The sequence below is a fragment of the Sander vitreus genome, chromosome 1 (assembly GCF_031162955.1).
Source record: "Sander vitreus isolate 19-12246 chromosome 1, sanVit1, whole genome shotgun sequence".
Taxonomy (NCBI): domain Eukaryota; kingdom Metazoa; phylum Chordata; class Actinopteri; order Perciformes; family Percidae; genus Sander; species Sander vitreus.
In genome coordinates, this window is record NC_135855.1 from 16,350,307 (window position 1) to 16,373,592 (window position 23,286).

At 39.3% G+C, this 23,286-nt stretch overlaps 3 protein-coding genes across 11 annotated transcripts; 2 read left to right on the top strand and 1 right to left on the bottom strand.

The window, feature by feature from the left end:
• Positions 1-118: 118 nt before the first annotated feature.
• LOC144515234 (interleukin-18 receptor accessory protein-like) lies at positions 119-8,522 on the top strand. Of its 5 annotated transcripts, none has more exons than XM_078245889.1 (12): positions 120-1,422; positions 1,589-1,793; positions 2,708-2,885; positions 2,965-3,124; positions 4,503-4,571; positions 4,711-4,840; positions 5,021-5,181; positions 5,674-5,811; positions 6,589-6,699; positions 6,791-6,934; positions 7,013-7,128; positions 7,954-8,522. In XM_078245889.1, exons 1-12 carry the CDS (start codon positions 1,317-1,319, stop codon positions 8,191-8,193), a joined length of 1,758 nt encoding a protein of 585 aa, XP_078102015.1. In that variant the 5' UTR covers positions 120-1,316; the 3' UTR covers positions 8,194-8,522. The 5 variants fall into 5 exon arrangements, with proteins under 5 accessions (XP_078102051.1, XP_078102015.1, XP_078102034.1 ...); XM_078245908.1 differs by having other exon boundaries at positions 121-1,422; positions 2,723-2,885; XM_078245898.1 differs by having other exon boundaries at positions 121-1,422; positions 1,601-1,793.
• Positions 8,523-8,589: 67 nt separating this feature from the next.
• Positions 8,590-11,457, bottom strand: pcnp (PEST proteolytic signal containing nuclear protein). 2 transcript variants are annotated; one of them, XM_078245946.1, is made up of 5 exons: positions 11,348-11,457; positions 10,470-10,693; positions 10,138-10,209; positions 9,992-10,047; positions 8,590-9,838 (listed from the first exon to the last, which is right to left on the bottom strand). In XM_078245946.1, exons 1-5 carry the CDS (start codon positions 11,391-11,393, stop codon positions 9,727-9,729), a joined length of 510 nt encoding a protein of 169 aa, XP_078102072.1. In that variant the 5' UTR covers positions 11,394-11,457; the 3' UTR covers positions 8,590-9,726. The 2 variants fall into 2 exon arrangements, with proteins under 2 accessions (XP_078102072.1, XP_078102063.1); XM_078245937.1 differs by having other exon boundaries at positions 10,470-10,696; positions 11,348-11,439.
• A 988-nt stretch (positions 11,458-12,445) lies between these two features.
• Positions 12,446-21,414, top strand: stk16 (serine/threonine kinase 16). Of its 4 annotated transcripts, XM_078245969.1 has the most exons (9): positions 12,446-12,527; positions 12,933-13,057; positions 13,625-13,844; positions 13,925-14,058; positions 14,407-14,494; positions 16,102-16,230; positions 16,382-16,503; positions 18,378-18,465; positions 20,603-21,414. In XM_078245969.1, exons 1-9 carry the CDS (start codon positions 12,522-12,524, stop codon positions 20,627-20,629), a joined length of 939 nt encoding a protein of 312 aa, XP_078102095.1. In that variant the 5' UTR covers positions 12,446-12,521; the 3' UTR covers positions 20,630-21,414. The 4 variants fall into 4 exon arrangements, with proteins under 4 accessions (XP_078102095.1, XP_078102085.1, XP_078102105.1 ...); XM_078245959.1 differs by lacking the exon at positions 20,603-21,414 and having other exon boundaries at positions 18,378-20,083; XM_078245979.1 differs by lacking the exon at positions 20,603-21,414 and having other exon boundaries at positions 12,488-12,559; positions 18,378-20,083.
• Positions 21,415-23,286: the final 1,872 nt, after the last annotated feature.

The following is a 23,286-nucleotide window of genomic DNA, read 5'->3' on the forward strand; positions in this document are numbered from 1 at the left end:
TTTGGCATGACACAGAAATAAAATTAAAAAAAAAAAAATATATATATATATATATATATATATATATATATATATATATATATATATATATATATATATATACTGTATATATATAAATAAGACAAAAGAAATTTAATAATGAACTATTAAATACAAATACACACAAGACCATCAAAATTGTGAAAAATTAAGGCAATAGATTTAAAAGCTATAAACAGAGTAAAATAAAAACTAGATAAAAAGACAACAAGACAAAGCAAGAATAAAAAGATGACAAAATAGATTTAAAAGTTAAAAAGAGATAAAAGCTAGACTAAAAATTAGATTAAATTGTCTTGGTTTCTCAAGACAATTTTTCTCATCTCTAGCCAGCGACGATAGCTTGTACTGGTTGAAATGACAAATGTGTGCTGGAAGATTTTATCAGCTGTTGCTAGCTAGCTACGCTAATGTTAGTTCCATAGAAATAGAACGTTTTTTTCTAAAATGCACATGAAAATATGTGAATGGAAACCTGGCTACTGTACTATTACTACTGTAATACTGAAATCATCAGTTTCTATCTAGCAGCAAGGCAACAGACATAGTGGATTATAAAAGTCTCCGTGCTTTACTCAACTGCGCATTTGTCGCAAAACCTCCCCATCCATAGGAACATTTTTGGTATACAATAATCGCAGACAGGCAGAGCAAAGAGACAAGATGGCAGCCATATTTAGTGCCTAAATTAATGTTGACAGTGCTGACTACTTGTTAGCACTTATTTAAGTTAAGTTTAAAAGAGGCATAAGTGTTAATATTTCTTATGTGACTTGTGAAATAGTTCCACCCACGAGCAGCCCTAACTGAAAAAGTTTTTTGACTGAATGCACTTTTCCTTAAAGGGACAATAATAAATAGAACTAGAACTACTAGTCTACCTTTTTGTGTCTACTATTTTCAGTGCAATCTATTAGTTTAGCAATAACTTGCTAGCAATGTTTTTTTTAAATGCGTAAAGTCATGGAATCACGGTTAGTGTTTCCTTTCATAACACAGTAACATATGACACAATACTAAGAACTAACACTTCAGTAGTTCACACAGGAAGTGGCTAACAACTATCTCAATTTCCAGTGTAATCAACAAAGAGGAAACCATACGATAACACCTACTACAGCTATATTTTCCTGTGAAAACGTTGCATCTCATGTGCGCCGCCCAAAAGGCACAAACATCAACGACGATGACAAAATACCAAGAATTGTAGACATGGTTACAGGAGAACGCATTAGAAGAAATGCTGAAATGTGAAGAAGAATGAGTTCATCAGCATCATGACTGAAATGAACAAGCAATGTTTGTCTGTTTACATTCTGTGTTTTTTTATTTTTCCTATTTTCTTGGAGGGATGCTGTAAAGGAAATCAAAAGAAAAAAACAGGTATTTAATTTTGAAAAAAATACATTGTCTTTTAATTTGAAAAAAAATAAATGCTTTGTAATGTGTGTTTAAAAGGATTCTATGTAATGTAATTATTAATGGCGCCCCAGACCTTTTTATGTCTGAATGTATAATTCAAATGAAACCAAAATATGACTCTCTCAAGATATCTCTCTAGTTGGGAACCAGCTGGGAACTTTTCGCCAGCACTACAGAGCTGTAGAGGGGGAAGACTTTATGATACCATGTGAAACTGTGAACCAGCACATGGTGTCATGTTCCATGACAGGAGAAGGAAATGAAGGGATATCCTTTGTCTGCGGGAGAGTCTTCCGAGCTGAAGCAAAACATTCTGGAAAGCACACATGCAGGTAATCTGGCATCTACTTAAACTTTTTAAAATGAATGCATCTGAGATTCATGTCTTCAAAACAAGTTGTGTAATAACACAGTATAAATATGTTTTTCTTTGTGATATTGCATTGGAGAAAATAATGTAGAATTTGATGATGTGGAATGGTACCACTTTACAATAAATGTATTCATTAAGGGATTGTGAATGATAGATTCACATTTTTTTCCAAGTCTGTCTTAACACAACAGTCACATGTGCATATTTGCATTGAAACAATAATGGCAATAATTGTTTCTCATGTCTTAGCTATGAAGTTCCAAAACAACTCCTAATCTTTGTGTTTCTACTTATTAACAAGTAATCCTTACATACTGTATGTATGGATTATTTGCTATTGAGTCTTTAGAACACTGAATGGAGTATTGGTGCAGGTAGTACCATCAACTAGTTTTTACCCAGTCTAGCAACCACTCTGTGGCTTACAGCAATAGACACCACAGAATTCATTATGTAATATTGTAATAATAATAATAACTTTTCAAAATATGCATTTATTACTATAAATAAAACTGTATAACATTATTAAAATAATCAGGTGTAGCCTACCTTGGTGTGGTATGCCTGTGACACATTCACAATAATTTACTATATCTTAGCTAGATGTTTTGCATGTTGCCATCTGTTTTTGGTTGACCAAAACACCAAACCATATGGCGTGTCATGACAGTGAATTGCAGGAATAGCAATCTTGTGTTCTCTCCTCTCCAAGTTTAATGTCAGCAAGTAGCTAAATCATGGAGATGCTGGATCATCAGATCAGTACAAGCCTGCTAGCCAATAAACAAGTAAACAACATGCATGATTTAAAACATTTCAAAAACTCGCCAAAAGTGTAGATCACATGTGATTGGACTTCTGTTAAGTGTTCAGGTCTTTGCTGTCCAGTGGCAGCAAGATGTTTTTCCACCTGCAGGTGGTGAATGGAAGTCTGGGATGCTTACAGTCTAACAAGAGCCATAAGTCAGTAAGGCTGACCGTGGATAAAGGTGGGACGATCCCCTGCCCAGGTCGCAACTGTAGTAACAACCCAGAGATCATCTGGTACAAGGTGAAGTACACACATGAAAAGGAGTATCAATCTCGCAATGTAAATCACAACAAAAACCCACAAGTGTGCTTTCTTACAGCATAACAAAACTGTGTCCCGACGCTCCTGTCAGAAACCTGGGCGGTTAATTCTCTGCAATGTCAGAAAAGAGGATACTGGTGTATATTTCTGTGATAGACAAATAATTGAGCAAGGAGTCATATGGACCTTCAGGAGGGCTGTTCACGTCACAGTCATCCGTAAGTGCTCTGTGTGTGTGTGTGTGTGTGTGTGTGTGTGTGTGTGTGTGTGTGTGTGTGTGTGTGTGTGTGTGTGTGAGGTTAAAGAGATAATAGATGTTAAAGAGATAATAGAGGTTAAAGAGCCATTTTGTTGATTTAAATCCAGCTTTGTGTTATCTTTCACGTTACACGTTATCTCGTGTGCAGATTAACAGTTTGGTTTTCCTCTGTGGTAACACAGATAAGCTCACAATAAGCTTAAACCAATTTTTGTAATGCTAAATATGGCTTTTAGCTGTGTAAGTATCTAATGTTATGTTAGCAAAAGAAACTTTAATAAATTGTGCAAATAGAATTTTTTATTTATCTACAATGACGCCTATAGGTGTAGCTTGTAATGCGCTATCTTTAGTTATAGAGAATCTTTGCTAAGATTTTGAACATAGTAAACATTATACCCACTGAGCATCAGTGAGCTAGCATTGTCAATGTGAGCATGTTAGCATGACATTAGCATTTAGCACGAATCTTTGCTGTTATAACAGAGCTGCTAGCATGGCTGTTTAGGGTGAAAGGTGAAATACACCTCTTCACTCCTTCTATTATATGTTTATCATGTATTTACCACACAGAAAATGCACAAGGAATAGGAAAAAGGAATGTGTTTTGTATTTTACTTTATTTCTGTTTGATTTCTTTGCATTTAGGCATTATAAATCTTCCATATACAACTTGCCAATCCATTTTGTTGAGTCTTGATTCCTCTAATCATGTAGTGTTTTTTCGAGACGTCAAAAAGACAGTATACAGAATGTGTGGCCCCATTCTGACCTGGCTTTTAAAATTGAATCTGAGTGATCGGATCACATGTGTACAGATCTAAGTACAGGTGAAAACACACTCAGGACGCATTGAGGAAGCACCGAGCTCTGATCACTAAAACCACATTCAGAGGTGGTCTAGGCCACATGTGTCCACATTTCAATAGCAGTGAGAACGGGAATATGTCCTTGGCTACATTAAGGGCCACCTACTCAACTGTGAGCGGAACTACGTACTCATTTAAAGTACTGCTTTTGTCACAGAAAGCACTGATAGAGAATTGTGTGTTTTGGATATAAATATATAGTAAATCATACTGTCGGTTATGGGTCTGCTTTTACAATTATTTTAAGTATATATTATATTATTTATAATACACAGTGTGGTTTTTATTGATCATTTTATGGGGGGGACAACCCTCAGATGGGGAAGATCCTGACCCCCCAGTGATTTCCGCCTATGCTCAGGACAGATTTTCAAACCAGGTCAGAACAGGCCCTATGTTTCTCAGACACAGTAAACTAGACATATTATAATACAGAACTGTGTGACTTTATTTCCCATGCCCAAACAGCTCTTGAATCAAGTGAACCTCCCAGCATTATTTATCCCTATGGCAACATGAAAGAGGAAGTGGAGCTTGGTAAGTATGTCCAAATTATGTAATCCCACAGCTATCAGAGTTAATAACTAATTGAGATGGTTGTCACTCAAAGGTCAACACTTTTATCAAACATCTGAAGGGTTAGATTATAATGGGCATATTTTTGTTCTCGTTCTAGGTCGGTCTCACACTCTGATGTGTAAGGCACGTTTTCTTTTTGAGACAGACGTATCGCCCGAGGTGAGGTGGTACATGAACTACGGTGGCAAGATGGAGAATATGACTCTACTACCCATGGAGGAGCAACAGTGAGTCCCTACAGTCCCTTTGTCAATTGTTGCTTTTGCCAGGAAGTAACAGTCTTTTTGTGTGCAGCACCAGTGTTTGAGGTTGTAACATTTCAGGATTTAAACATGATTGTTCAGCTCGGCTTGCATGATAAGCGTTCATTAGGATGCAAGAGAGCTGAAATCCTTTCCCTGATTCAGCAAGGAGACTATAACATTTGAAGTGTTCGAGGTTATACGAAGAGCCATCATAAAAGAGGTGACTCCACAACTCTTGAACCAGTATCACACATATACCTGCATCGCCAATAATACTCATGGAAACAGCAATGCCACCATCAAGCTCATCGAGAAAATGAAAGGTACTCTTGTTTCTATTGTCACTTTAATGCGTTTGTTGTATTCAAAGTATATTTTGTCACAACATTGTTATGTTGCAGTTTAAATAATTGTCATTGCTTAAACTGAAAACGCTCCATCTGAGATAGTCAAAAAAGTAATCAATCCAGTTGTGACACTTATTTCTATAGCCATTTTCAAAACACCCATGTTCACATACTTATATCCACTAACTGATACTTTGGTGGGTTACTAAATGTAATCTTTGATAACAGAGTGAGGTGTTTCACTATGGGAATTGCCTCGGCGTGACCAACTATGCCGAGGCGATTCCCACAGTGAAACACAGAACAAAGTTAGAAAAATAACTTACTGTTTGCTAATATATTACTGTAACTTCATATGGTCAAATGTCAATTTTGTGTTTACAACTTCTTTCCACTGCCCCAAGTCCATTATTGATGATTTACATTTCATAATACTATCTAATGTGCACATTTATGACTGGGTTTTAGTAAAATGGCCGTCACTGGTTGGGTATCCCGTTGTGTCTTTGCTGCTGGTAGCTGGGCTGGGAATGGTTTTGCATGTGAAATGGCTGGAAATACAGCTTATCTACAGATCCCACTTCCAACGTGGAAAACATGATGGAGGTCAGAATGCAGACACACACACACAATCCCACACACAATGTAGAGTAGAAACCCAAAGGCAGACTTAGCATGCATTGGCATCCATGCTCTGACACCTGGACCGCAGAGAGCTGCTCAGCTGCTCTTCTTCATACGATGTGGGTTAACCTTTAGATAAAGCTCTACCACAACCTATTCAACCGTATAAAGCATTACATTAATAAAGTAACTGAAATATCATAATACTTCTTCAACGTTTTTTAAGCCAAGGACCCCTTAACTGAAAGAGAGGCAGAACAGTTGAAGTTGCATCTGGGTGTGTAGGGCAGCCTTAAGCCTTTATACGTACCTTTTTTGCATAGAATACTAAGCTATTGAAATAGCCTAATAATTGTTGGCATGATTTAATAAATCATGTTTGAATGTTAAACAATGACTTTAGGATTAACTCTATCTGTGTATGGCCTTAGTGACTACCTTGCCTAAAGGCCAGTAAGCAGTGGGGATTTATATTTGCTAATATTATGTTGGATTCATGTTAAGACGTTTTACTTTTTGAAAAAACTTACAATAATTTGGAGGCCCCCCTGCATTGACTCTGAGGACCCCCTAGGGGTCCAAGACACCCTGTTGAAGATCCCTGATCTATGATATTGCACTTACTGTAGACGAAAACCGACATGTCAATCTTATCACTTGATCAAAGTGTTACTACAGCTGGACATCAAATGGAAATACATGAAAGAACCTAATGTTTTCGTTTCAAAATTGTCTTTCACATCCACCGCCACCAATCAGATAAGAAAGAGTTTGATGTGCTTCTGTCGTATGTGTGGAGCCCTCCAACAGCTGAGGTTGAGGGAGTTTTGACCACTTCCTCCCACAAAGGACCTGACACAGATGAGGAAGGTAGGCCAACACATTTAATGTATGATATCTGGATTTTATTTCCATGCAACTACACTGGTAAAGTAAATTGACAAAATGCTTTCATTGGCAGCATGTTTGTCCAGCATGGACCCGCTGAACACTGAGGAGGGTAACTCAACCCAGAGACCACTAGAAGTGCTGCTACCCCATGTGTTAGAAGACCGGTGGGCATATCGCCTCTGTCTTCTGGAGCGGGACGTGCTTCCTGGAGGAGGTCAGAGGATCAACTGTATGTCTGTGTCTCTGTGTGTTGGCGGCAAATGTTCCTGATGGTTTCCATTTTGTATTGCAGCATATGCAAATGATGTGGTCCTTGCAATTCAGAGAAGCCGAATGCTTATCTGTCTCCTGTCAGCTGACTACCTCTCCAACAGCAATGCTGTGTTTGTACTGGAATCGGGAATCCAGGTAGGCCTACATTTCCCAGAGAGAAGACGACTAATGCCGCGTTCACAGGGACGTAGCACAAAATTCGGGACCCTGTACACAGGCATTCTCTATAAGCCCCTCCCCGCAACCATGGCTATTCATTCCATAGACTGTGAGAAAAGATGTACAACGTGTCTCCACTTCCTCCCACTACACAAAGTATACCGGATACGGGCGCCGCCATCTTGTAATTTTGGAAATAGAGTCTGCGCAGTAGTGATCCTGCAGTGGAGCCGCTGTATCAAAGTCCCGTCCATACATCCGCCCGACCAAACGCAAGTCAACCACAGCTGTCAATCATGATGTTTCACCCCGTTTTTATAACATAAAATACCTAATAAAACCAAACTTATCAGAATTAACACTTGAGCAAACATCAACGTGATAAGAACTACCTAAAATTACAAAAAACATCTTTGGGAAAATGTATTTCAGATGTACTTTGACTTTTTAGTTTGGCCCATGTCACATCAACTAACATGGAGGGGGCAAGATTTGACCTATACTGCAGCCAACCACCAGGGGGCAATTGAGATGTTTTGGCTTGCCTCATACAGTCTTTGCATCTACCCGATTCATTCCACTATCTTTGTACCCCCCCCCCTTCCCCCACGCAATTCTCAAATAGCCACATTGGTTTCATTTGATCGATTTACTGACATCAACTGAAACCAATTGCTGCGTTGATGGTAGGAAAATCTGTCTAAGATGGGTTGAGTGTTTAACCCTTGATGACATTTTTAACCAGTTTTTACAGTTCAAAACATCAATTCTTCACTGATTTGTTGCTCTGGCCATCTTTAGGCTTTGCTGCAAAACTCTTCCCTCAAAGTCCTGCTAATATGGACCAGCAGAGCCTCAGCATCCCTAATCCAGCCGGACCCCCCGCTGCCCACACTGGTCCAAAGGGCCTTGAAGGTGCTACCCAGTCTGGATTGGACCTCAGGCGACCCCACCAGAGCCACCAGCAACTTCTGGAGGTATTTGAGGAAGGCCATGCCAGATCAGAGAGGGAAGCTGGTTTCACTCATGCAGGACCAATGATTAGACTGTTCTGTTTGCAAGCAAGGGCAACACATGAACAACAGCGTCATGGTAATTTTCATTATTGTAGTGATGCCAAATCATAAGGCTCATTTTCATATGTAGGGGAAAGTGTGTCACCCTTTGTGCCATGGTCAGAGCACAATGGTGTGTACTCTGGTTTTTAATTTCCATCTGTACCAAAGATAAACTGTTTTGGTTAAACTGCAAAATAATTTACAGAATGGACCTGTTAAAGGATTTGTTTTAGACCATCGATAAAATGTCTAAACAATGGATGCTAGTAACAATTAAACCTAATTACCTTTTATATGGCTGTATGTACTGTATATCTGCTTAAGTACATCATGTATTGTCACAGCAGACATGTCTGCAATAAACATTTGACACAATACAGTTCATCCAAAAAATTTATTTGACAGAGTTGTTGGATAAAACAGGTCGCAGCAGTGGATGCTTATGTTATTCATTTGGGGAAGCACAACAGTCAGGTAACCTACAGAGGAGTTCATATTTTTGATCAAGGGAATTTTCCAAAAAGTGTCAGGCACAGAATAAGTCATTAAGGTACCACATTATTTCTTAACTTAAAGGATTGGGGTACTATTTCTGATGTGAAAGTGGCGATGAAAAGAGTTTGTAAAAGTGTCTAATCATTGCTGACCGGCATTTTAACCCCCTGGAAATCATTCAAGGTAAGTGTTACTAGCACCCTGGTGTTCATGTGACAGCTGTTGTCACACAGTTGTCAACTAAAAACACATTAGCAGTCCTTCCATCAGAATTTCATTTGTTTTTAAATTGCCAGATTCAGTAAAGCAGACAAAAATACAGCATTGAGTAAACAAAACCAGAAATACTGACACACTTAAACTAACATAAAAACAAAAGACTGCCTATAAGGTGGCATAGCTGGTGAAAACAAAGGGTTGTACATTAATGTTGCAAAACTAAATGAAACGAAACAATCCATCTGTATGTCTAGTTTATGCCACACATGCAAGATTACGTAACACTCAAACACACACTCCCATTTGTGGATTTAAAAATAAAACATTATCACACTTCTATTTACATTTTTACACAAATATTTGACAAGCAACACAAAGCTTGCTCAGCACCACGCCCAACCAGCTTCACTTGGGAACAAGCATGTCACAAAAGGGGCATCGGGGCTCTTAGATGCTAGATTTCCTAATTAGCCAGCAGAAAGCAACTGTAGCAAATTTTAGTATAAACAATACTCTGGCTAATTTTGTCCCATATCTCTATCACCCCACCTCTCATCACAAAGGGTTGACACTGGTACCTCTCTTCTTAGTTAGCATCAGCCGGTAGTGGTTCGAAACGTAAACGTGAGCTCAGTCACATAATATCATAGAGGGCTTAAAGTATTCTTTAAGTTGTCAAAACCGAGGCTACGGTAAGGAATCGTTTGAGCCTTTATAGATATCTCTGACATGGTTTAAACTATACACACTCCTTTAGTGACACAAACTGTGGTAGTTGTAGTGGCAACTTCACAGTAGTCATTTACAATTTGTCCGCTTGGGCCTTCATCTTCCTCTCCCAAAGTTTTTGATGATCAGAGAAACCCTGCTTGCCCTTGTTGAAGGAATTGGGTCCTGCAGATGTCGGTGTCTCCCTGAAAAGAAAGCAGATTAGTCACTTTTGTCACACACAAATAACTAAATGTGAAATGTAGCGTTTCATTTATAAAAAAAATAAAAAAAAGATTCAAAAGCTGAATGTTTTAATGAAAGCAACAATTATGAAGTACATGTATGTGTGTACTCACCTGCCAATATTCTTCATCCTCATCTTTGCTTCTGGGGGCATCTCCTCAGGTTCACTCTGCATGGCAAAAGAAAAGTTAAAGTAAGCTTTTGCACATTTGTTGTTTATGGATTTGAACAACCTTGACATTACTGTGCGTGCACTTACATCATCTTCGTCAAAAACAGACGCCATCCCTGACTTTTTTGGAGGAGCTGATGGTACTGGCTCTTTGGGTTTCTAGAACAGATAGGGGATACAAGATTTAGAGAAACTGAAAAGCATCACACTTCTTCACTCTCTTCCTAACTGCAAAATAAAAGATGGTTACACTTATCAAATCGGAGTATTTGCAGTTTTCCTTTAGTTAATTTATTAATGCATTAATTCTCATTTAATTAAAACTCATGAATAACTACTTCTTTTAACACCACTCACAATGGGGGCAACATTCAAGCAGTATGTGTTCACGCCGTTATAATGCATTACTACACACTCACTGATGCTCCAAGTTTAATAGAAATGGGGTTCGACTTCTTCCCCATCGGACTGCTCATGCTAAAGCCAATCTTGGAGACTTTGCGAGGTGCTGGTGGGTCTGCGGAGGACTCGTCCTCATCTTCAGGTGCGAGATGCTGGGATGTGCGTTTGACTGCGGTCCCTTCGCCCACAGTGCTACAAGAGACAGGCTTAGTTTTCACTCTGTCTCCCTCCTCCTGCGGCCCTGCTTGAGGCAAGACAACTCACCAAGGTGAACAACTGTTTCCTGGGAACTGGAGAATAATAAGAGCCATCACCTTTACTTGTGTGGCTAAGGTTTCAAGCCATTAACTAGCAAAATGTAACGTTAGCCTAACTTAGGTTCTTCCCATTTAACTTACGGTCTTAACAGTCCACCTGGGAACTGTGTATGCAGAAACTACCTACAATATCAGGGTTAACGTAAACAGAGCGCTGTACGCAGGGTCTGAGAGCAAATAATAATAACGTTGTTAACCTGCGTCTATACTTGGCACACTAGCTAGGCTAACGCCAGGTTAGCAAGATAACAAGAGACAGGCTGCTGAATGCAAATATTCAACCTATTCTCTGACTAACGTAGCTAGCAGTTACTTTAGCCGTGAAGTTACAGCCATCCCAATTTCCATAGCTAAATAGTTTACGTTATTGCAACGCAAACTATTCACGCTACTTCGCATTAGCTAACGTTAGCCAATGATACGCAGCTAACATTAAGTTAGCTTAACGTTAGTGAAGTTTCCTCAGTCTGACATTAGCTGGGCGTAGTTTTCATGGATAGGCTGAACAATCGAGCTAACGCTAACTACTGCTTAATTTGTCGGCCACATTTTAGACGTTAAAACAGCACAAATATCACCTCCGTCGTCGGTGCCACCACTTCTGTTATTCTCGTAATCCGCCATAACTTTTTCTGTGGAACCAGGCAACTCATGCCGCTAGTCCTCTTCAATCGCTGTGCGCCAAACAAGCTCCGTACACACTATTTATGAGAGGAGAAGAAGAAAAGAGACATCACGTCGATTTGTGGAAAATGCCTCCTAGAAGTGTGTAGTTCTCATAATACATCCATGGTAATAAGCCCTACGTCCATAAATCTGTTTAGTAACCAATTTATTTAGTACAAAGTAGCATCTGGATACTTGTTTGTGAGTCGTGTGCAGTCTATGGTCGTATATAAATATTGAGTTAACGCTAATTTCTTGACCATAGACGGGTTAGAACTAATAGTATAGAGGATATTTGGCCAGATTTTATGGGGAAGGACCAGTATTTTCGGTTTTAGGCTAATATTTATTTATTTATGTTGTGTATTTATGTTGTTTTATGAGAATTTGTATATTGAGAGTTTGCTATATATTTTTACTGTCCATTTCAATTGTTATTCTGTGGTTTGTATGTGTATGTTTTTTTTGTTGTTTTGTTTTTTTAAATGATTTATTAAATGTAAACCTGACGCTTTTTTAGTAGGTTTAACCGGATAATCCGCAATTAATAAGGTTGCATAGTGGTCATAATTGAGGATTTAAATTTTTTGTTAAGAAAACCTTTATTAAGCCAATAGTTTCTCATGGAAATGAGTCTGCAGATGGAAGAATATTGGAGAGGGCAAATGCTTTTCAACTACAAGCTCAAGACAGCTTGTGGGCCAGTCCTGCAAGTCCAGACGGGAGAGATGCCACCTCAGACCACGTATTTCAGGAGTGCTGGGAACAGAGGACAAAAAGCAAGCTTTGGGTGCGTTTGCAAAAGATATGCAGAGGATTTAGGCCTGTATGTATTTCAAAATTGAATTTTCAATACATTTAAATGTATAATGTGACATTAAGCACATGTATTCAATGGTAAGCATGTGATGGATTATAATCTGAACAAGAAGTAGAAGCAATAGAATTTCCTTTGATTTTTATATATTGAAAACAGGATTAAGGTTTAATCTCCGGTCCACACTCCAAAGCAGAAGATGGCGGTAATGCGCCCAATACACTGCATGCCAACCGCCGTTAAAACCCAAGAAGAAAAAAGATGGCGATATGACAGTAAGCTAATTTGGTAAACAGACAGCTAGCTGGTAAGAATAAAGACGCAATGCTACAAATTATAGCATATGTTTGTTATGTTTAGCATCGGGTAGTCAATTAAAATTCCACCGCTATTGGGGCTAACGTTAAAATCGACGTTTATGTCGCCTTTTCGCTGTTCTACCCTGTAAGTTACGTTGGAAGCTCAGCTAGCTACGTTAGATGTTGGTGATGTGCTATGTTAGCCAACGTTAACAGTTCCTACGTTTTTTTGACAATGTGTTAACTGTTTCTCTACAATGGGCGTAAAGCTTATCTTGCAGTTTACTTTGATTAATGAATGTTTTAGCTAGTAGCGTTATTTGCTGTATTTCTGTGGCTGTCTTTCTCAAATAACTTTTTTATTTGTCCTGCTTCTCCCAGGCCCTTAAAAGCTTGGCGTTAAACAATGAGCCAGTCAGGATGGGACAGACCCTCTGCATATGCTCCCGTGGCTCCATCACCATTGATAACAAAAAATATTATTTTGTCCAGAAACTAGACGAAGGGTAAGATATTTGTATTTTTTTTTAACTCCACTTAATTCCAGTTAAAGTGGTGATATTTTATTTTTCAATTTGTTTGTCAACAAATACCATGAAACGACAAAAATCTAATGATCCTATAAGCCATAGCCTGATTTTAGCTTATTGCTTGAGCGACCTACAAACTTTTAAAAACACATCACTGAGCCTCAGTGTTGACCTTGGGGACATCTTTCTTAGTTACAGTATGTTTATTTTGAGTCAATCTTTTAAATACCATCCTTCTACAGCAAATACAAACATAGCACACCAAATCTCGGTTGAACCGAGTCCCCATAAAATGCACTATTTATTCCTCCTTTGAGGAACATCCATGAAAAAGGATAGTGCCAAAAGAAAATGGAGTTGTATATTTGTGACTTGTTTTCAAAGATTGATGTCTTCAGTAGGAACAAACGGGGTTGGGGCTGAGAGCATTGATAGATGGACAAATGGAAAGAGAGAGAGAATATTGCCAGCCTTATCCCTTAAAGTCCAATTAAGACTCATATGATCCTCCTGAACTCTAATCTCTCTGTGTCCTCTGTTCAGTGGGTTCAGTTATGTTGATCTGGTAGAGGGTGCAAAGGATGGGCACTTCTACGCCCTGAAGAGGATCCTGTGCCATGACCGTGAAGGCCGTCAGGAGGCTCAGACAGAGGTGGAGATGCATCAGATTTTTAATCACCCTAATGTCTTGAGCCTGGTTGCACACACCTATGTTGATCGTGGAGGCAAGACTGAAGCCTGGTTACTTCTACCTTATATTAGAGTAAGTTGGTGCAGAAGTTGGTATGACCAGAATAACCCTGAGGGAAATGATCTGATTCTGATATTTTGGTCTTTAAACAGAAAGGTAGTTTGTGGTCTGTTCTGGAGAAGCTAAGAGACAAGGGGAGCTCAATGCCTGAAAAACAGGTTTTGCAAATCTTGCATGGCATCTGCTCTGGACTCAAGACTATTCATGAAAAAGGCTATGCACACAGGTAAGACACATAATCATGACAAAATGCCTACAATTTGTTGTATGAATGACTTCAGTTTACAAAATGCACAGAACTGTTATTGTATCATTAGTGCTCAAATTTGACTTCCAAACATTGAAATCTGGCACTAATCCTAATTTCTGCCAAATTAATTTCACACTATCAGAGAGGAAGGAAAAAAAACATGGGCACTTTACCACTACAATAGTTTGAGTATATCGGACAATCTTTAAACATTATTAGTTTTCCAAATGGCAAATTTTGTGTGTTCCTTTTTTATAGTAACACAATTGCAGACATCTGAGAACTATGTACACTGAATGCTATGTGTTTGCTTTAATTTGACAGAGACTTAAAGCCCACAAATGTGCTTCTGGATGAGGATGACAGGCCTCTTCTGATGGACCTGGGCTCTATGAACCGTGCCAGGATTGAGGTAAGGGCACAGAGTCTATGAAAAGTTTACCGATGACTTTATAAGCATTGCTACTATTGGTCAAACACTAAAGCCCAAATTAGTTTAATTGATGCCTGAGGTCAGTCACATCCCCACAGTCTGTCTCTACACTCCCCTAAAGGATTATTAGGAACACCTGTAAGATTTCACATTAATGCAATTATCTCATCAACCAATCACATGGCAGCTGCTTCAATTCATTTAGGGGTGTCGTCCAGGTCTAGACAATCTCCTGAACTCCAAACTGAATGTCAGAATGGGAACATAAGGTGATCTAAGCAGCTTTGAGTGTGGCATGGTTGTTGGTGCCAGACGGCTGTTCTGAGTATTTCACAATCTGCTCAGTTACTGGGATTTTCACGCACAACCATTTCTAGGGTTTACAAAGAATGGTCTGAAAAAGGAAAAACATCCAGTATGCGGCAGTCCTCTGGGCGAAAATGCCTTGTTGATGCTAGAGGTCAGAGGAGAATGGGCCGACTGATTCCAGCTGATAGAAGATCAACTTTGACTCAAATAACCACTCGTTACAACCGAGGTATGCAGCAAAGCATTTGTGAAGCCACAGCACAAACAACCTTGAGGCGGATGGGCTACACCAGCAGAAGACCCCACCGGGTACCAATCATCTCCACTAAAAATAGGAAAATGAGACTACAATTTGCACAAGCTCACCAAAATTGGACGGTTGAAGACTGTAAAAATGTTGCCTGGTCTGATGAGTTATGAGATATTACTTAATATCAATAGCTATGTAAGAACCCATAGCTATGTAACAAGCAGAAGCCTAAGTGATGTTACTGGGGGTTCATCTTAAAGCACAAAACATTTCTGTTTTCTTCCTGGAGAAAGTCTCAAGTTTTTTTTTAAAATGCTTCCAACGTTTGTTACTCTGGCTTACTTTTCGTCTTAGCCCAGAGCTTGTACAAATTTGTCATGATATTTTACTTCAGCAAGTTTTTATCACATCTGTGGTGTTGGAGCTTACAACACTGATTGCTCCCCTTCAAACACTCATATAGGACATTTGGCATTCTGCTGTTTAGTTTTTTCCCCCTCTACACAACAGGAAGAGTTTGTCAAGTGTTACCATAGAATAAATATTAACATTTCAAGAGTGAGGGGCAGCATACCTGCTTTTTTTCAGCTGTCTATGTTGTAGGTCCTCTAAATCAGTGGTTCTTAAATGGGGTAACATGTACCCCTAGGGGTACTTTGGGGGTACTGCAGGTGGTTTGGACATTTTATTTTTTTTAAATTCATTTATAAAAGATGCATAGTTCCTAAAATAGTTATACACAATATTAATGAATTAATTCTGGGATTCTTAATATTTAAAATGTAGGTTTTAAGTGTTTTTCAGTTACAATATTTTTTTTTATTAAATCAGGCACTGATGGCACAGCTTTGTGTCTTTAGGTAGCTAGTTTTTTTTTTTTTTTTTTTTTTTTTTCACCAAAAATATGTTGTCCTGGTGAGGGGCTACTTGGATAAACAAAATATTTCAAACGAGGTACATTATTGAAAAACGTTTGAGAAACACTGCTTACCCTGTGATGAATTGAATGAAACTGAGTTAATTTCAGGTTAGAGGAACCAGAGAAGCCATGACCATACAGGACTGGGCAGCTCAGCGGTGCACCATTTCCTACAGGGCTCCTGAACTCTTCAATGTGGAGAGCCACTGCATTATAGATGAGCGCACTGATATCTGGGTAAAGCCTTGTGTTCTTTATCGCTATTGTATGTTGTGCTAGTTGTTTTCTTAAGTGACTTTAGTAAGTCTCTAAAAACCAAGTCCTAATGTTACTGTGGATCATTCACTGACTACGTCTTTTCTTTTGATGTCTTCCTATACTCCTCCAGTCACTCGGATGTGTGCTATACTGCATGATGATGTTGGAGGGGCCATATGACATGGTATTTCAGAAGGGGGACAGTGTTGCCCTGGCTGTCCAGAATCCAGTGACTATCCCACAGTCTTGCAGGTCAGTCTTCAGACTATAACATTGTCTTACAGTGTAGCAAGTTTCCCATTGAAGTATCCGTTTCTGTTACTTCCCTGGGTAGTGGTAGTACTGTAGGTAGGTGTAACTTTCAGAACATACTGTATACAAGCAGCCACAAAGATAACTCCGTTAACATGCAGTGTTTCCCTAGGTTTGTGGGAGACTTAGGTGCTCCCTCAAGAAAATGTTAAAATTTTCAGTTAAAGAAATGCAATTTCAAGTAATTTAGGCCATTATTATTATCATATCTGTGTCTAAAACATTGGAAAAGCTACAGCAGATACATAAATAACACTCAAAGCTTAAAGACCAAACTTGTTAAAGAAGTCCACTGGGGACCAACTGCAATCATTAGATCCGATCTAGATTTGATGCTCACAATAATTTTACTACGGAATAGTACAGACAGTGACCTAACGAAAAGCTCTCTACAGCAGGAGTTGGTGTCGTCAGTTGTTTATCTTGTCAGAGTCGATGACGTCTCCCCTATCTGGTCTGAGAGGGAACGTATGCCCTCTGGAACACACCGTGCTCAGTAGGGCTGAACGATTAATTGCATGCAGGCTGCGATTTGGTCACGTGACTCACAAGAGCAAATCAGCACTGCACGCAGCAGAGAAAGCATCAATTTAGCACACTAACGCTAAGCCGTACCTTGAGCTGATTTCTGTCATTCAAACAACTCTGAGTTGTTCTTTAAAACTTTTACAGCCATTTTAATAAAATGAGTTTTATTCGTGCTCCAGTCCATACATGCAGTTAATGGATACAGGCACGCAAAACTGAAGGCTCGGTTAGCAACGCTTAGCGGTTAGCTCCAGTTAGCTAGCTCCGTTATAAAGATATGGAGTAGAGGAGACTGCTGGGGAGAGAGGTAACAACCAGACTCTGATAAATGACATTCGGGGAGCTTTCACAGCAGCGTGGCTGCGTTGTTTCAATGGTTTTTATTAGTACAGTTAATCCCAAGGCAAGACCAGCAGCAGCATGCTACTGCTAACGTAACGATAGCCTCTCTGAGCAAGTGCAACGTTGACCAGTGTTGCCAACTCTTTTCCAATGAAAGTTGCTAGCACCAGCTCCAAAAGTCGCTAGATGACGCTCATTACGCTCATACGCTCATTTGCATATTTTTGACGTCATTACCCAATCATTTGTATAAAGCTTAGTGGTTGTGTCAGCAAGGTAGATAGAAAGAAATAGAACTCTTTAGCCAAATAATCACAAATTCAATACAGGAATTTATTTTACCTTATAATTATTACTTGGGTAGCCTATCTTTGAAGTAAAAAAAAAAATGAAATTCTACAAAGGGAGGGAAAAAGATCGATAAAGAATTCTCAAAGAAGGCTGGCTTGCCCAGGTCAAGGCCAGCTCAGCGGTGTCTTTCTCCCGTCGCATCCCGCTGTCTCTCCTACCTACACCTTATTGCTTGTCTTTGTTAAATAATACAGAAGACAAAGAGCTCAACAAATAATCGCATATTGAATCGCAATCGCAATATTTTTGAAATAAATCGCAATTAGATTATTTTCAAAAATCGTTCAGCCCTAGTGCTCAGACAAGGACACGCAATGGCTCCAGTTATCTTGTTTAGACTATTCAGTATATTATTATTCTATGCAAACAGTTTAATAACGAGAGAAAGTATGTAAATCAAAATTTCTCTAACACCAGTGTTAGTCTGCAGCTAAGTTAATGTGAGACTGACTTTTCAAATGCAGTACAAACAAACTGAATGTAGTTCATTTTCCTTTTTATAATTGAACAAAATGCAATCTGAAAACACAAGACGGGTTAATGTTTTCGTTTCGTTGTGTTTGAACTATGTCTTGTCTTTGTCTTGTGCCCAGTTACTCGGAGGGCCTGCAGATGCTGCTGAGCTCCATAATGGTGTCAAATCCCCAGGAGAGACCAAACATCACCTGGGTTCTTGACCAGGTACAGGACCTGCAGAGTCGCAGCCCCAACACCCAAACCAACATGGTCTGATCATGCACCGTGAACTGGATGTGGGGTCTTGGACACCTTTGCACACATAAATGAGCGCCTATTATTTTGAGCTTGAAAATATTTCTTTTATTTATTGACTTGTGTGTAAAAGCCTAGGGTATAGACTTTCAATCAGCTTGGGGAGTTTGGCAACAGTATCAGCTTTTGCTTTGAATGATCTGATCCGCCCTGCGTATCACAGTGGACTCTTGTAGCCCTTATAGACCTACGTGTACCAAATAATAATCTGAAAGGCCTCAAATCTAATTCCAGCCTGTAATATAATGCTTTTGGGTCAACGGTCAACTGTTGCTTCTAATAGGGAAGTGGCTTCACTTTGTAATCTTAAAGGGATGTTTAAAAATTGTAGTTTGCATTTTTAAAAAGAAAAGGGATAACAAAAAAGCTTTGCCAAACTTTCCGGTGGATGAAAGCTACCTGAGTTCAATACATATCAGACTTCATTCCCTAGAAGTAGAAGGAATAGGGTTCAGTTCCCTTTAAATTTTTTTTTTTTATCTTGATGTGTGTGTGTGTGTGTGTGTGTGTGTGTAACATGTTGTGGTTACACACGTGTGCTGTAATCATCGATAGACACCTTTGCCTTCAGCTTTTCTTCACGCCTTCCCTCGTACTGTTGGTCTCTACTGGGGGGGAAAGTTAAAGAGGCAGAGTGCTCCTTTACCTGCAATGCTGCATTTAAACACACAGAGGTGCTCCACCATCACAGTCCCTTGCTCCACGTATTGACATGGTGATGTTTCTGTACTGTTGATAATGTGTTAATGGGCTCTTTGTAAAACAGAGCGAAGAGGGTCTGCTTACATAAGAAGAAAAATATTCAAGGAGAAGGGGTCAGGTGTTACTGTAACACACTTACAACAGTAGATGATCATTTTCAGAAATTATGTCTCTTTATTAATTACGCCAGTGTCATATCAGCCATTGCAGTTTAACCTTCACTTTTCACTGTATTGTCTTTTTAAACGGTATTTTCCATTTCAGCTATGCTAAATTCTGGGTTTCCTGTCATGTTTGAATGTGGTCTCACACTTTTGTTCTCTCAGGGTTCAACCACATCCTGAAGGGTTTGACAGTCTGAAGTAGTAGACATAAATGGTACATTTTTCTTTTCTTTTTTTTTTTAAAACAATTATTAGATTTAAAAAAAATATATAAATACTTTGGACATTTATGTTGAGCTCAATACTTTTGTGACTTTGTAATGCGGTGATTATGGACCATATTAGAACTAAAAAAACAATCTTGATAATGTCTTTTATTAAGTTAGTTGTTGGAATGGTAATTGGCATACCTACAGTACTGTTCAAATATATTATCGTTTTAAAGCTAAAGTTTGGATATGTCAGCTGACTTTAAATTTTGGTGTTGTTAATGGCAAACTAATAGTGGTATGCTACAGATGGTAAACTAAGGATTTCTTTAAGTGTAGATGGGAGTACACAGATAAAAATAAGTAAGAGTGCGTTATTTGATTATGGGAAACTGTGTAACCTCTCATTCACTGCACAGTAAAGGATAAATAAACAATTATGTAGCACTCGTATACAGTTTAATTTTTTTTTGGGGGGGGGGGGCATTTTCGGCCTTTATTTTCACAGGACAGCTGAAGACATGAAAGGGTTGAGAGAGGGGGGGAATGACATGCAGCAAAGGGCCGCAAGTCGGAGTCAAACCCGGGCCCACTGCATCGAGGAGTAAACCTCTATATATGGGCGCCCGCTCTACCAACTGAGCTATCCGTGCGCCCTCGTATACAGTTCTTAATAAAATTATCAATACTCAGTAACCCCCACTACTTAGTCAGCATGATGTACTCAATATGGTCAAAAGTATTTGGACAACACTTGTAATTAGTTGATTCAGCTGCATCAAATCTAACCTACAGCTATGAAATCTTCATTGACAAACACTTTCAGTTAAATAGGTTGTACTGAGGAGCTCAGTATCTTCAACATGGCAGTGTCATGGGAGGATTTTCAGTAAGTCAGTTAATCAAGAGGTAATAATATTGTAATATAAAAATATTAACCAGCCGAACATGGGTTTTTTCATTTTTGAGCAGAAGCACTCAAGCCTAAATTCACCATAATTGGACCCTGGAGCAGTGGAAACGTGTTCGAGTGATGAATCAAGCTTTACTATCTGGCAATCCATCTTCAGAATCTTGGTTTGGCAGATGCCAGAAGAACACTGCCTCTCTGAATTCACAGTGTCAACTATAACGTTTGGTGGAAGAGAAATGGTCTTATGGTTTGGGCTAGGGCCCTTATTTCCAATTAAGAGCAATCTTAATTCTACAGTATTTTAGACAATAGTGTACTTCCAACATTGGGGCAACAGTTTTGTACTGTTTATACCCTTTCCTGTTTTAACCTGACAATGCCTCCATGTGCAAAGTCAGGTCCATAAAAAAAGAAGTTTGTCCCATTTTGATGAAGTACTTCACTGGTCTGCAGAGAAACCTAACCATAACTCCATCCAACACCTTTGGGATGAACTGTAACATTGACTGTGATCTAGGCCTTAACACCCAATCATCCCAACCTAATGCTCTACTGGCTGAATGGGAGCAGATCTCTGCAGCCAAGTTCCAAAATCTTTTGTCAAACCTAATAAGACTGGAGGATGTTATATCAGAATGTTCATCAAATATGTGTAAAATGTTTGTATATCCACAAACCTTTGGCAACGTAGAGTTGCAAAGAGCGATACTAAAGAAAACGCATTCAATTTGGGAATTTTTACACGTTAACTAACATGGAGTGTTATTTCCGAATCATTTGGGTGTAACTGTTAATGTAGAGCTTGAATACATTTTTCATCGTGCTTATGCAGTTTCACATTAAATGAGAAATACTTTACTTTTTTAATTAAGTTGGCTCCGTTTTAGTTAATCCTCTCCCGTGGCAAACAAGCACATCCCTCATCCAACAATATTTTAAGCACTGATGGCCATTCTCTGCATCTCGTGTGTGTGTGTGTGTGTGTGTGTGTGTGCGCGCGCGCGCACACATCCTTGGAAACAAATATCAAACTGCCCATGTAGCTGAATTTACAACCCTTATGTCCACTTAGATCAGTGAGATGTCACACTTCACTGCTGTCCCAATTACTTTCATTCAAATTCTGACCCCAACAGGCGCGCACGCACACACACTCACACTCTAATGGCCGGTCATAAAGTATACATAACATATCACATATCTACAGTGCATATGCCCTTTTTTTTTCTTTTTTTTTTACACGAAACACCCCTTAGGATTCATTACACTTGAATTAATGATATGCCAGCTGATTTCTTCCTCAGGCCCATCTACAAATCCCAGACTCCCCTGGGACTGGGTCTAACAGAGCTGTGTTTATGGGTCCAACATGTGCCCACACACACACACACACACACACCTTTTATATTCACTATCATCTGCCTGTGAGGAGCTGAAATGATGTCATACAACACAAGCGCAAGGTCAACTCAATGTTCGCCTACATTTTAGCACCAATTTCATGTGCTTTTGCTTACTGCTCAGTTAGGGGGATGCACTGGCAGTTTGGATCATCAGTGTGTGTGCGTGTGTTTCATTTGTAACCCAACCCCAGTCCTCAAACGCAAACACACTTTAGCTCTCAGACCATAAACCATCTGCAGGCTTTATTGATTTGGCAATGAATCAATTAGTGAATTATTTAATTAGCAAAGCATTATGGGTCAGCACAGAGCTGCTCCCACCCTGCACTGTTCCTAGGTCTCTTTAAATCATTGTACACATATGTTTTGGACCCCATGTAGGTGTGAGCAAGTAGTCCTATCTGTGCAAAATGACCACACAAAAGTTTTTTAAATACAGTGAATTCAGACATGATTCCTGCGAGACCTTGTAAAGTCGCCCAGTAAAGTTTTTGTTGTTACTTCCCAGACGAGGGACCCTTTATAGCTTTATATGTACAGACCCAGAACTTTTGCTGTCACTCAAGTCCAAATTAGCCTTGGCTGCTGCTGAAAGAGGGAGAAATATGGACATTACGTCTGCCCCGTTGAGTGGATGAGTTATGACTTGTGTTCGTGATCAAGGCGTTCTTTCCGTCCAGGGGCTTTCTTTGTGCTCATTAATTCATGGGAGTGTTCGGGTTAAAATGCATAATGAGTTCATTAAGGGGGATTGGCGTAATCAGGAAAGGTATTGCCTTAATTACTGGCTCAGGGCCAATTCTATCCGTTCTCTGTGAGATCGGCAACCCACCCTGTCCACAGAGCTCACTAATTTAATTAAGTGTACAAAATGCTACACCCTAACGTCGCCCTTGGGGGCAATTATGGCACTAGAGATTGAAAGATCTCTGCTGGGGATATTTTACCTACTGGCAGGAGATTGCCTGTGTCAGTTAGCTGATTGCATTGATTATATTGATTTGTAACAGCTTTTCGGGTAATTTCATCTGCAAAGGTGAGAGCAACACGTTGGCCCAGGGACTTTTTTATTTATTCTTTCTTTATTTAGACCCTGGACTCTTTTGCCAAGTGATTAGATGAAATGGAGCTCCACAATAAGTCTTTTAAAGTGGGAGTTGGGGAGGGAGGATCGATAGTTTTTATTTGCTGTATAAGGTCAGTTGGATGTTATGAATTCTTTTAAAGGCATCACAACTCTTTCACCTACAGTGGAAGTGCTGCATGGTTATGCTGAAGCAGCAAAATGTGGCTTAAACAGGGACGAGATCTTCAGCTCAAAAGTCAGACAGACTGGACGG